This window comes from Salvelinus alpinus, chromosome 19 (assembly GCF_045679555.1).
Source record: "Salvelinus alpinus chromosome 19, SLU_Salpinus.1, whole genome shotgun sequence".
NCBI classification, from domain to species: Eukaryota; Metazoa; Chordata; class Actinopteri; order Salmoniformes; family Salmonidae; genus Salvelinus; species Salvelinus alpinus.
This window is the reverse complement of record NC_092104.1, coordinates 35,695,936-35,709,436: the sequence shown is the minus strand read 5'-3', so window position 1 is coordinate 35,709,436 and position 13,501 is coordinate 35,695,936. Positions and strand designations below refer to the sequence as shown.

The 13,501-nt window shown below is 42.8% G+C and overlaps 1 protein-coding gene across 1 annotated transcript in view; it reads right to left on the bottom strand.

Annotated features, from left to right (window-relative positions):
* The window catches only part of LOC139545454 (leucine-rich repeat transmembrane neuronal protein 4-like), a 35,994-nt gene extending 24,860 nt beyond the window's left edge, over positions 1-11,134 (bottom strand). The window contains exons 1-2 of the mRNA XM_071353241.1: positions 10,137-11,134; positions 6,949-8,542 (exon numbers count right to left, since the gene is read on the bottom strand). Coding sequence (XP_071209342.1) covers positions 6,993-8,542; positions 10,137-10,170 — 1,584 coding nt within the window. The 5' untranslated portion in view covers positions 10,171-11,134 and the 3' untranslated portion in view covers positions 6,949-6,992. The remainder of the gene's footprint in view (positions 1-6,948; positions 8,543-10,136) is intronic.
* Positions 11,135-13,501: the final 2,367 nt, after the last annotated feature.

Genomic DNA, 13,501 nt, shown 5'->3' with positions numbered 1-13,501 from the left:
AATCTCTAAGCAATTTCATTTAGTTATGAAAGAGCCTTTGTTTGTTCTATTTCACACACGCGCTAATGCACGCATGCAAGCACACATACACAAACCAGCTTGTCTCTCGCTCATCTCATTCTTGATCATTAGTACACAGATGGTCGCACTGTATTTCATTATGTCTGTTTATTTGGGTGCAAATGTATTTATTTTAACAACTTAACTTCTTCCTTAACTCTCATGTTAACTCTCACTGGATAGTCTACCAGTCTCTTGCTAAGCATGCCCTCCATACTTCCTGGATGCTGGCCTTCAATCCCCCAGAAAGAGATAGGGATTGACTGAGATCCAGAAGAATTGCCAGAAACAGGGCAGTTCAATAATGTCCAACATGCATAGGGAGAGAGATCGATACAAAATTCTGATCTCCAATTGATTAAATGCATCTGTTCTCTGCTCCAAGGATAATCTCACCCACTGATTTATTTGTGCGGAGAATGTTTTACAGAAGATGCAATATTGATCTCTCTCCCTTTCCTCCCTATCCACCTCCATCCACTCTCACAGTGGCTGGAGGACAGGCAGTCCAGTTCTGATCTTTCATTCACTAATAGGTCTTCTGACCAATCAGCTCTGAAAAATATCTGATGTGAAAAGATCAGATGTGGCTGGTCAAAAGACCAATTAGTGGAAAAACGATCAGAATTGGTCAGCCCTTGTGTCATTACAAAATGTAATGTCACAACAAAACTAAATGGAGCACATGACAACGACATGGATGGAGCGCAGAAGAGCAATAAAGTCACATGAGGTCCCCGAGCGCCACAAAAAGCTGAAGATGTCAGCACCACTGATGTACAAAACCTTATCAAACTAAATTATAATGCAAATGAGTGACAACAGGTTTACTGGTACCCATAATTAAAGTTCTGGATCTGATTCTGATTCTTCCTTACAAAAAGAGTTGGAAATATAACATTTTCCATTGCCAAAAATGATATCTATTGATGTACTATAGGCTGTAAGAAGCTGTGACTGTGAGGTTAAATGAGGTAAAAATGCTAGACAACAACGCACACCTGTAAACGGCAGGTAGCCTAGTGATTAGAATGTTGGGCCAGAACCAAAAGATTGCTGGATTGAATCCTCGAGCTGACAAGGTACAAATCTGTCGTTCTGCCCCTGAACAAGGCAGTTAACCCAGTGTTCCCAGGTAGGCTGTCATTGTAAATTAGAATTTGTTCTTAACTGACTTGCCTGGTTAAATTAACAATGGGTCCATTATTATCAGTCAAATAGATTTCCTTTAAAGAAAGGTGATCAGTATCTAGGACTGGGTCATGACATCTCCATTCAGATTAAAATATTCATCTGAATAATGGTATCATGCACTAGTAATTGAGTACAGTTGAGGAATATTTGGAGGATGCTGTCTACCTGTGTCTGATTCAGCCATACTCTAACCACATTTCTTTAAATTGAATCAACGTCTACAATACAGAAACACTTTCCTTGATTTCAAAGTGATACTTGAGATAGAAAAAGACCAGCGGAGCCAAAGAGGACAGAGGAATTCTGTTTTTTTTTCTATCATTAAATCTCCCTCCGTACTAAATTACTCCCCAATCCTTGAGATAGCATCTTGAAAACACTAACTGCCAGCTTTTACATTACAAAGCCAGAGGGAGGGCAAAAGTAGAATGTGGAGACAAGAAAGTAGGGCTATTGGGGCTTGAAACGTTTCCACCTGGAAATGGAATGTGCCCAACATGTCATTAAAATCTTAATTGTCTCATATTAATAGGACATATCTCCTGTGTTTATACTCACTCTGCATAGTGATGTTTGGCATATAAGATATCCTATTACATTTCCAACCGCTCTGGCTGCCCCTTGAGGAGAGAGGACAAGGGATAACAGAGATGAGGAAAAACCTCTGCAGGGCTATTAGTTATTCTAGCCAGCAGAACCCCTAAATAAGTCCTCCATTTAGTGTTCCCATACCACATTCTCATATGAAAGCTAGATAGTGAGGACGTCCTCCAGACTAGAAGCTGTTCTGCACCTGTGCACTTAATAATGGATGACATTACTTTTAACATTCCAGAGGTGGCACCAGAGGTCCCAGAGTGGTGGGGCAAATATAATTCTCTGGTAATCTAACCAGGTAAAACTCTAGACTAGGGCTGTGGCGGTCATGACATTTTGTCAGCCAGTTATTGTCATTCAAAAGACTGCGTGTGAGTGTGCATATGAAGTGGCTATGTTGAGCGTAAAGCGATAATTTGAAACGGGTCCTATATATGCTAGATTTAGAGTTATTTGGCAACTAGTTGTGAATGATACAAACCTGAGAATGTCTTAGAAATCAAACCATATATGGGCTGTATGGTGCGACTATAGGCTATTGATGATTTGAGAATGTCGCAAAAAAAACTTGAGCTCTGATCATTGCCTCAGAGTGCACAGCTGTTCTCTCATCAAGTGATCATATTTTCACCCATCAGACTATTCCCAATTTAATCTTGTCTTTACTAATATGTAAAATGAGTTTAAATGTAGAATGGCCCGTTATCAAACAGGGACAGGGTAAAAAAGACATGTCATCCGTATGCACTCGAATAGCGAGCTTGCAAGCTTTCCCGCCGGTCTGTTTTTCAATGATGCCCTGTAGGCTACTTTGTTTTTAAAGTAGAGTTGTGCTTAATAAGAGCAGCTGAAAAATAAATATAAGAACACTTATTTCAGTCCATGCATCAACCACTGTTTGAGGAGCATGCTCTCACTGCGCAACAGATGATATTCAACCCAAACTCTGCATGTCATGGGCTCTCCAACCCTGTTCCTGCAGCTAACCAGTGCTTAATTTGGGAAACCAAGTGAAATCTGTTCGGGAACATCGATAGCAACATGTTTTTCGCAATGAAACATATAACTGTAGACAGCCCCTCTGAGCGCTCGAGTAAGGAATGAAGGAGACAGAGGAGATGGATGGTGAGATATTCTGTATAGCTAATTAATTATGAAAATATAAAAATTCCCTATTACTAGGCTATCAAAATCAAATACAAATGTCCTATAATTGTAGGCTAACTGTGAGCCGGCCAGCACAATCCATGAACCAACAGCATCATCCAGGGCTATATGTTCTCTCCCAGACTCGTGGAAATACATTTTGGTGTGGAGCATAAGGTAACCAGCCCATTGAGGTAGTGGCAGGTAGCCTAGTGGTTAGAGCGTTGGGCCAGTAACTGAAAGGCTGTTGGATCGAATCCCCGAGCTGACAAGGTAAAAATCTATCATTCTGCCCCTGAACAAGGCAGTTAACCCACTGTTCCCCGGTAGGCCATCATTGCAAATAAGAATTTGTTCTTAACTGACTTGCCTAGTTAAATAAAGGTAAAAAATATATATATTAAATCCAGTATGCATAATAATACAGTCCACACTCAAAGCCGATTGCTCAAATGTGTTACATTTTGGAGTATAAGCTAGACCAATTATGTACCAAAGACATCTGAAATTAGTTTTATTTTATGTTTTTTTGCAATGCGTAATATGCAGTAGTCTATGTACTGTATAACAGCACAATTATTTTATTCAGGGGGGTTTTCAAGCTTGGTCTCATAAGCCTATGCATAAGATCTAATATGCCAATGAGTGTTTTGAATTAATCATCACCTTAGAATGCGCTGTCCATTTCGTTGTGTTAGGCTTTGAAATAACATCCACAATAACCATGTTTTACACTCAGTTTCAACCTGCAGTTGAACTTCGTCACAGTGAGGTGCATTTTAAAATCACAATACTGTTTTGATGATAAGTGTTTGATGTGATTTTTGATTGTATTTGCATTGATGTCAGAGTGGTTAAGGGACAATAGAGCCCTGAGTAGCAGACCATGAGGACCTGATGGAGGGACAATAGAGCCCTGAGTACCAGACCATTAGGACCTGATGGAGGGACAATAGAGCCCTGAGTACCAGGCCATTAGAACCTGATGGAGGGACAATAGAGCCCTGAGTACCAGGCCATTAGGACCTGATGGAGGGACAATAGAGCCCTGAGTACCAGACCATTAGGACCTGATGTAGGGACAATAGAGCCCTGAGTACCAGGCCATTAGGACCTGATGGAGGGACAATAGAGCCCTGAGTACCAGACCATTAGGACCTGTTGGAGGGACAATAGAGCCCTGAGTACCAGACCATTAGGACCTGATGGAGGGACAATAGAGCACTGAGTACCAGGCCATTAGGACCTGATGGAGGGACAATAGAGCCCTGAGTACCAGGCCATTAGTGACCTGACTATCATTAGTTGGGTACTACAGAAGCATGACAGACTTCATGACTCATGACTGCGGGTGTGGCGGTAACATGGTCACCGCAACAGCCCTACTCTGGACCCAGTAGGGTATGACAGTGATTAATCAGTTGTAAAAAAGTTCTATATGGGCTATGATAGGACCAGAGTTTATCTAATCAGGTCATATGGTTTTAAAAAACTCCTGGAAATACTCCTGGCCCTGGGGAGGATGAAAACCCTGTCAAACTGCAGTAACCTAGTAATTATACCAACAGGTGGGTTTTCTATACACAGACACAGAGACAACAACTACGATTGGGCAAAATAACTCACAGGGTTGAGCTTGCTTTATTGAGGTTTTCATCATTTAGGCCAGGGATGGGCAACTTTGATGGGGGTGGGAGCCACAAAAAAATCTGCGCTCATCACGAGGGGCCACATTTACCATTAGAAATACTTCTTTCCTTTATATTTTCTTTTTTTATAAAGGAAATCATACTTTCTCATCTTCTGGTTGCTAGAGACGTGACTCAGTCATTCGTTCAATTAGCTTGATATTTACGGAAGTGACCTAGTCGTTCGTTCTTTATGTTCCGTTGCAATGCTCACCGGCAACGTTCTTAAGTGGCAATCCCTGGGCAACGCATGCCCTGTTAATAACAATCTACCAGTCTGTTAAAAGCCAACAAGCAGCAGGACAGGGAAAGACTGATACATGGCATAAGAGAAATAAAGGGCAAAAGTAAAAGTGCCTAATTAAGAATGGGCAAATGATTTAGTCTTCTGTCCGACTTCCTCTCTCAATTCCTTAGCGTCTACACTCTTAGAAAAATGGGTTCTTCAGCTGTCCCCACAGGAGAACCCTTTTTGGTTCCAGGTAGAATCATTTTGGGTTCCATGTAGAACCCTCTGTGGAAAGGGTTCTACATGGAACCAAAAATGGATCTAGTTGGAACCAAAAGGGTTCTACCTGGAACCAAAAAGGGTTCTTCAAAGGGTTCTCCTATGGAGTTCTCCTTTTAGGTTCTAGATAGCACCTTTTTTCTAAGAGTGTAGCTGTGGTCCCGAGAAATGGTTGTGTAAAAAGAAAAGCAACTATGCAGCATGAATTTCCATCTTCAGTAGTCAAAATATGTATGCCATGGCTTTAGTTTTGATAAGTATTATTGCACGGTATACTGTAATACTTTCGCTGTAAAGGCACATGAGCAAAATAGACTGGGTTAATCTGATTAGATGCCTTGTAATTCAGGGGGCCAGAGGGACATAATATCAGTTTACATTATTGCTATGCTCAATTTGTAAGGCTTCACAGTAAGTGATTTGCTGGGGCTCCCTATGTCAGAAAAAAATAATCTGGTGGTGCTATTACACAATGTAATAAATCAATGAACTGATGACAATAAATCTGATTACTCTTTTATCAAATGAGGCTTTGAGAGACATCAGAGGAAATACAGGTGTTTGGCTACAATAGTGGTGATATGTTGAAGGGTAGAAGTAGTACTGGGAATACATTTGAAGTCCATGAACCTTCTTTCCACTTTACATCTCCTCACTAACCTTCCCTCCCCTCCCCCTCTACCTCTACAGTATACATTCCTCTATGACTCAGTTCTAAATCACTCAGTGTAGCTCACTACACATTGGATACAATGCACACTGACGGCCTCTTGCTCAGTCTCAGATCTCCAATGAAGACTTCCAATTTACTGTAATAAAATCAAGGTCCATCTTACTGTAAGAAAACAGCCTGACTGCCATCTTACAACATCAAGGGCCTCTGTGATGGCTTCTGGCCTCTGCTTACTGCCTGGCTTTGCTCCTCTTTGTCTAGAACCAGAAACATCTAGTGACAGAGGCATAGCGAGAGACCAAGAGAGAGAGACAGGGCCAGGTTTGAGATGGTAATGTAGATAGAACTTATCTTAAAAGAAACAGACTGTTTTGCACTGAAGATCTTATGTACTTGATAATGCAATACCTTAACTGAGTTTTATTTTCATGTAATGCCCCGGCCATTACACCCGAGAGGTGTTAAAGATATAGCCTCTGTCTATTTATCATGACATTTTAAGTCCATTAATCCATTTATCACTATCAAGAAAGTAAGAGAGAGAGAGTTCAAATAAGACAATAGTGACATTCAGTTCACACTATTACATACAAATTAGGAAAGCACAGTGGGAGAATACCAACATTCTTTGAATGCAATGTATAAAAACAAACAAAGGAGTCACCAATCAAGATTCACTTGAATCAAGTATTTACCACAAACAAAGCCGTTGGCAAGGTAGCAAATACACACATGATAGGAAAAGAATCACTGCATAGTGACTTGATCTTGCACGTCTCACTTTTTTGATGAAGTCATCATTCTATTTTGCCTACAGTGCACTGTAAGACAAAAATTCAAATGGGAGTGCAAGAAAACTTGAACTTGAGCTTCACTCTCTAACTCTCGATCAATTCATGATGCTTATTTTTTAACAGAGAGGTAAACTGTACTTAAAAAGACCTGGGTTTATCTGAACCACCCTGGCATGCAGACACAAGTCACCATGCACTGACTCATATTTCCTATCCAACAAACAGACACAGAAAGAGGATAAAAAAAATCAAACATTTTTTTATCCCCAGAATCACTGAGAAATTTACCTCTCGTGCCTCGCAGTGGAAATGGATTTTAGGAGGGTGACGCATCATACCTCACATTCTCTGGATCCTGAGATTGTGTATGTGTAGGGTCCAGTCCCATTAACCAGCACCTCCATAGTTTCAGAGTTTGCAGGTTTGTAGTCCACATAATACTCTTGCAGAGGCAAGCTGAGGGTGCGTTCTGTTTCCTGCACTTTTTTCTGCTGCTTTTTGACCATGGAGCGCTGCTGGAGTTGCTTAATGCTGCTGGGGTAGCGCTTCCAGGACACATAAATAACCAGGAGAATTATAGTCACCGACAGGAAAAGTGCCACACAGCCAGCAATAATCTTATGGAAGGATACATACTCAAAATCCTGCTCTGGGGTGGTAGGGGAGACCCCAGAAGGGGAGGGGATGGCCGTACCACTGCGGGTCAACTCCTCATCAACCCTGGACAAGGTGGGAAGGGGCAGGAGCTCAGACTGAGATGGGGTGTTGATGGAGGCTGTGGTTGAGACAAAAGGGGTGGTGGGAGTGACCTTACAGATACTAAATGTTTCTACTGCATCGATCACTTTTTCTCCCTGGGCCTCCTTAGGCCCAGCACAAATCATAGTGGTCTCCTTGTTCCCCTTAAAGTTTCTCAGCCAGGCCACTAAGGGGCAGATGCTGGGGCTACAGTACCACACATTACCAGCTAGGCTGATGGTGGTCAGGGAGATCCAGGCATCCACTGTCTCCTGGGACATGTTGCTAAGCTTGTTGGAGTCCAAGTTCAGGGTCTGTAGGTTGGGAAGACATTGATATGTACTGGAATCCACTATTTGCAGTTCATTTCCAGAAAGGTCCAGCTTTTGCAAGGCTGTCCATGTCCAGGTTAGACCCTGACTTATTGACTTAATTCGGTTCCATTGCAAATAGAGTGCCCGCAGGTTGGTGAGGCGGGGAAAGTGAGAGAAGTTGATCTTGGAGAACTGGTTGTGTTCCAAATGAAGTTCGATCAGCTTGAGCAGCCCAGCAAAGGCATTTCGAGTGAGGCTTCGCAAACGATTATAGCCAAGATCGAGAAACTCCAAATTCCGCAAATCCTGAAAAACCCGCATTGGGACAGTTTTCAGAGAATTGGACCGCAAGTGGAGACTAAGCAACTTCCGCAAGCCCAGAAATTGACTGGGCTGGAGGGCTTGCAGCTTGTTGTAAGAGAGGTCAAGATTGCGTAAGTTAGGGACAGTATGGAAAGTGTTGTTTTGTAGCTGTGTGATCTTGTTAGAGCTGAGAATCAACTCTTTCAGCCTCCGTACCCCATGGAAGGCTTGGCTGTCCACTGAGTTAATGTAGTTGTGGTCGAGATAAAGCCAAACAAGCTGACTGAGGCCTGAGAACTGACTAGCGTTGAGATTCACTAAGCTGTTGTAGCGCAGAGAGAGGCCCTGGCATCCCACAGACACATTGTTTGGCACGTCCCGAAAGGCATTGGATTCACAGTATACTATTTTCCCATCACATCTACAGCTTTGAGGACAGGGGCGCTCACGAACACTGATTGGAGACGCTAGCAGCCAGCCCTGCATCAACAATGGGATCATGAGCCATCTATCTCGCATCAGGGATCCTGCAGAAATGGGGGGAGGGGGGTGGGTGGGGGTGGAGATAGGGACACTCAAAAAGTGCATACATTTATGTCAGTAAGCATAATGTAATTCAAAATGAGAGCATGCTGAGAATAAACATTTTGACACTGTGAATGAAGTGGGAGGGGAAAAATTATCTACAATACATGTTCAGCAATATTTGCTTAAACCAGCCTTCTCAACTTTTTTAGGGGACCAGCAGGCTGTGGTCCTTCCTGCTTGGAGAACCACTTACATTCAAACTAGCACATAAGATAAATCAGTGTCATCCCAGATTTTTCTGACACACACTGAGGTGCCTGTCCACGGTCAGAGGTTGAGAAACAGTGATCTGAATTAAAGTACCATACCTATGGGTTGTTTAGGGAAATAGTGGAGAGTGATTGTGGTATTGTATGGTAAAAACATCTAACCTAAATGCAAGCGCTGCATGCTGCAAGAGAACAGCTGCTAGTGTGCTTTTTTACATTAATTAGAAATTACATCCATCAACATTGAATTCCTGTGGGTGATATTGAGAGTAATGTGAGGTAAAATGAAAGGTGAGTAGTTCAAGAGGGATAGCAACTATAAAGGAATCATGCTCTATAATTATTTTCAATAAACTATTATGATTAAGACAATGGCCAAGCAGGAATATCTGTAAATTAAAAGATAATTGATGGGGATCTGTAATTTCAAAGAATCTATTAGCCAAGCCTCAAGCCACAAATCTATTGGGACATAAAACCTGTTGTAAAAGTGGTGACCTTCAGTCTCACATACCATAATACTTTCATTGAAGTAATTGGACGTTTTATGTAATGCTATATCATGGGACAATAGGACAGCTCGGTTGTGTATAAAAGCAAATAAAAAACTGAGACAGAAGAAGACTAAAGAAGAGTCTAGGCTAGGCAACGTTTCTGGTTAGTAATTAAACAGAATCAAAGCAATTCAAATCAGCCCCTGATTCCTTTGACTTCTTTATTAATTTCGGTCTCTATGTAATGCATTGCATTATGCTAATGAGAACAGTGTCAAAACGGCATCCCATGAAGGCAGATTGAACACTGATGAGACCAAAAACATAGGAAACCTGTTGATCAAAGTGAAGACTATTTATTTATATCAAAGCTGTATTATGCCTATTCACCATAGCCTGCCCTCCTAAGCAAATTGAGTTGTGGTTACAAACTCGAGAAAACCCTTAAAGTTATCAAAGCTATAACTTAATAGCAAGACGTTTCAGATGCAGAAATGCTGTCTGCCTGGTAGGCTAATTTCATAAAGGCCACTATCCTAGCCTACAACGGTGGCACATTCGCATTAGCATACGGCAGATTGATAATAGTGTTCCCTTCATGAGGGTCTGCATGGCATATTATGCCTCTAGGGATTTTTCTGTATTTTGTTCGGGAATTATAGGACTTTCAATTATATTCCAATAGCATAGGAAATACATAACACATGGGTTGTCACAATAGCCTAATGTAATCAGTGTCGTGATTCGTTTGTCTTTGAGCGGTTGCCTTGCCTTCCTTGAGAGCAATGTAGTTGGGCAAATGCAACACATTTGTATGATGTTCAACATACCCATCATGGTTTCGTGGTGTCGGCTCCTTTTCATAGGTTAGAGCCCTCTGATGCTTGACTCCAAAGCCCGCATGTCGCGCGCAGTCCTCACTTGGTTGGACAAATAGCCTAACCAACACAGCTGAACTAGCCCGCTCAACGAAGCCAATGCAGCCACTTTGCTCCTCGGCCAAACGGACTGCACTGCAGAGCTACTGCTTTGCTTCAAAGTCTTGTAAGTATGGAGTAGCCTTATCTCTCCTTATTTCAGTTGCATACCACGACTCAAAGTATATAAGCAAAGAAAAAGCACTGTAGTCTATTCAACAGATGACGACGGAAAAAGCCCATTGACCGCATATAGTCTAACATGAAAAAATAGACTTTAAAAATAAGTTTATATATTTTATCTGCGGTTTGAATCTAGAACAAGCAACACAATACGCTGATATTCCCAGTGTAAGCGTGTATTCCAGTCAGCAAGCGCCAGTGTATGCGTGAGATTCAACCAAGCGGATTACTGTTTTTTGCTGTAGCCTAAAGTATTTGCAGTGTTTCGCCTTTCTCGCTCTGTAGTCTAGTCGCAACTGGTCCTGATGAGAGAAAATGACTATTCGAGTGCTGGCAAATGCTCGTGCGCTCAGACTGCAAGACAAGGATATTCGGGATGCCCTCTCCCGGTCACATCGCGTGCCTCAGCAGTGTTGCCATCAAATGGATGGATAGGCCTACACAAACTAAATTAATTGAACATTTTACTATGTTTTTGCACAATTAACTATACGCTACTTCCTAGGGATGTAGGCTTAACGATCCACCGACAGGCTTGCGCATCCGTCCCGGGTACAAATGTTGAACATCGGCAGAGTGCGTTGGGGACACCAAACCAATCCAAATGTAGCATGCATCGTCAGAAAATGATTGAAATGTTACGAATTGCCAGTTCACGATTTCTTTTGTTGCTCAAATTCCTTTATTTTTACCTTCCGAAAATACCTCTCATATTTTGAGACAACTGGGTCCTCTCCTTCAGTGTAAAACTAAGCATGTCATTATGTTGACAATCATTGATGTACTAGTCATTTTGTATGCAGAACAACACCAGGCAATATCTGTAGCCAAGTCAAACTGGGCGCAGTGCCAACGAGCACTAACCAATGAGAGGTAGGCCTATTTCTAAACTGGCACATCTGAACCCAAGGCCCCAACCGCTAGGGGGCCCCCATTGATTTTGTTAGCCACTCTCACGCAGATATAATTTTAACATTACATAAATTATGGCAAAATGTGTCGAATTTCAACTACACCCAATGGCATTAAAAAAAAAAATTGAATTAAACTGCAATTTTATCTTTCCAACCGCATGGCAAAATTAATTTAGTAGAATGCCGCTGGAGGGAAAAGCTGCCATTTTACCAGTTGTGCAATTTTTTGTATTTTTTTGCACTGATTGTAACTTTATTTGTACATAACTGAAAAGAGCTTCTGGACATCAGAACAGCTACCTCAATTTGGAGGAGGACTTCTACTTCAATGAGTCAGAGGTGAAAGACATATTGATTATCCCGGAGCAGGCCCAAATCCCTGACACTCGAAGAAGGAAAGAGACGGCGCTATAGAGGCCGGTGTGAGGGATAACTGTCGAGACTACATCGGAGAGTGGATAAACAGCCTCTACCCTCCATTCTGGTGAACGGGCAATCACTGGAGAATAAACTGGATGAGTGCCGTTTGAGACTATCCTATCAACGATTACAATAGGTGTAGACCTACAGTTAAATGCTTACTTACAAGCCCTTAAGCAACAATGCAGTTTTAAGAAGAATAAAAAAAGTGTAAAAATAAATAAGAGTCAGTGTGCGGGGGTAGGGGTTAGTTGAGGTAATTGAGGTAGTATGAACATGTAGGTAGAGGTAAAGTGACTATACATGAATAATAAACAGAGAGTAGTAGCAGCGTAAAAATGGGGGTTGGGGGGACAATGCAAATAGTCCGTGTAGCCATTTGATCAGCTGTTCAGGAGTCTTATGGCTTAGGGGTAGAAGCTGTTAAGAAGCCTTTTGGACCTTTTGGACCTCTCTGCTACCGCTTGCCTTGCGGTAGCAGAGAGAACAGTCTATGGCTAGGGTGGCTGGAGTCTTTGTACATTTTTTAGGCCTTCCTCTGACACCACCTGATATAGAGGTCCTGGATGGCAGGAAGCTTGGCCCCAGTGATGTACTGGGCCATACGCACTATCCTTTGTAGTGCCTTGCGGTCAGAGGACGAGCAGTTGCTATACCAGGCAGTGATGCGACCAGTCTGGATGCTCTAGATGGAGCAGCTGTAGAACTTTTTTGAGGATCTGAGGACCCATGCCAAATCTTTTCAGTCTCATGAGGAATAGTCATTGTTGTGCCCTCTTCACGACTGTCTTGGTATGTTTGGACCATGATAGTTTGTTGGTGATGTGGACACCAAGGAACTTGAAGCTCTCAACCTGTTCCACTACAGCCCCGTCAATGAGAATGTCAGTGTGCTCTGTCCTCCTTTTCATGTAGTCCGCAAACATCTCCTTTGTCTTCATCACATCGAGGGAGAGGTTGCTATCCTGGCACCATACTGCCAGGTCTCTGACCTCCTCCCTATAGGCTGTCTCATCGTTGTCGGTGTGTCAATGGCAAACTTAATGATGGTGTTGGAGTCGTGCTTGGCCATGCAGTCATGGGTGAACAGGGAGTACAGGAGGGGACTGAGCATGCACCCCTGAGGGGCCCCCTTGTTGAGGATCAGTGTGGCAGATGTGTTGTTACCTACCCTTACCACCTGGGCGCTGCCGGTCAGGAAGTCCAGGATCCAGTTGCAGAGGGAGTGCAATAGAGATTGCGTCATCTGTGGATCTGTTAGGGCGGTATGCAAATTGGAGTGGGTCTAGGGTTTCTGGGATAATGGTGTTGACGTGAGCCATGACCAGCCTTTCAAAGCACTTCATGGCTACAGACGTGAGTGCTACGGATCGGTAGTCATTTAGGCAGGTTACCTTGGTGTTCTTGGGCACAGGGACTATTGTGGTCTGCTTGAAACATGTTGGTATTACAGACTCGGTCAGGGACAGGTTGAAAATGTCAGTGAAGACACTTGCCAGTTGGTCAACACATGCACGGAGTACACGTCCTGGTAATCCATCTGGCCCTGAGGCCTTGTGAATGTTGACCTGTTTAAAGGTCTTACTCACATCGGCATGATGCTCTCATGCATGCTTCAGTGCTGCTTGCCTTGAAGCGAGCAGAGAAGTTATTTAGCTCATCTGGTAGGCTCGTGTCACTGAGCAGCTCGTGGCTCTGCTTCCCTTTGTAGTCTGTAATAGTTTGCAAGACCTGCCACCTCCGACGAGCATCGGAGCCGGT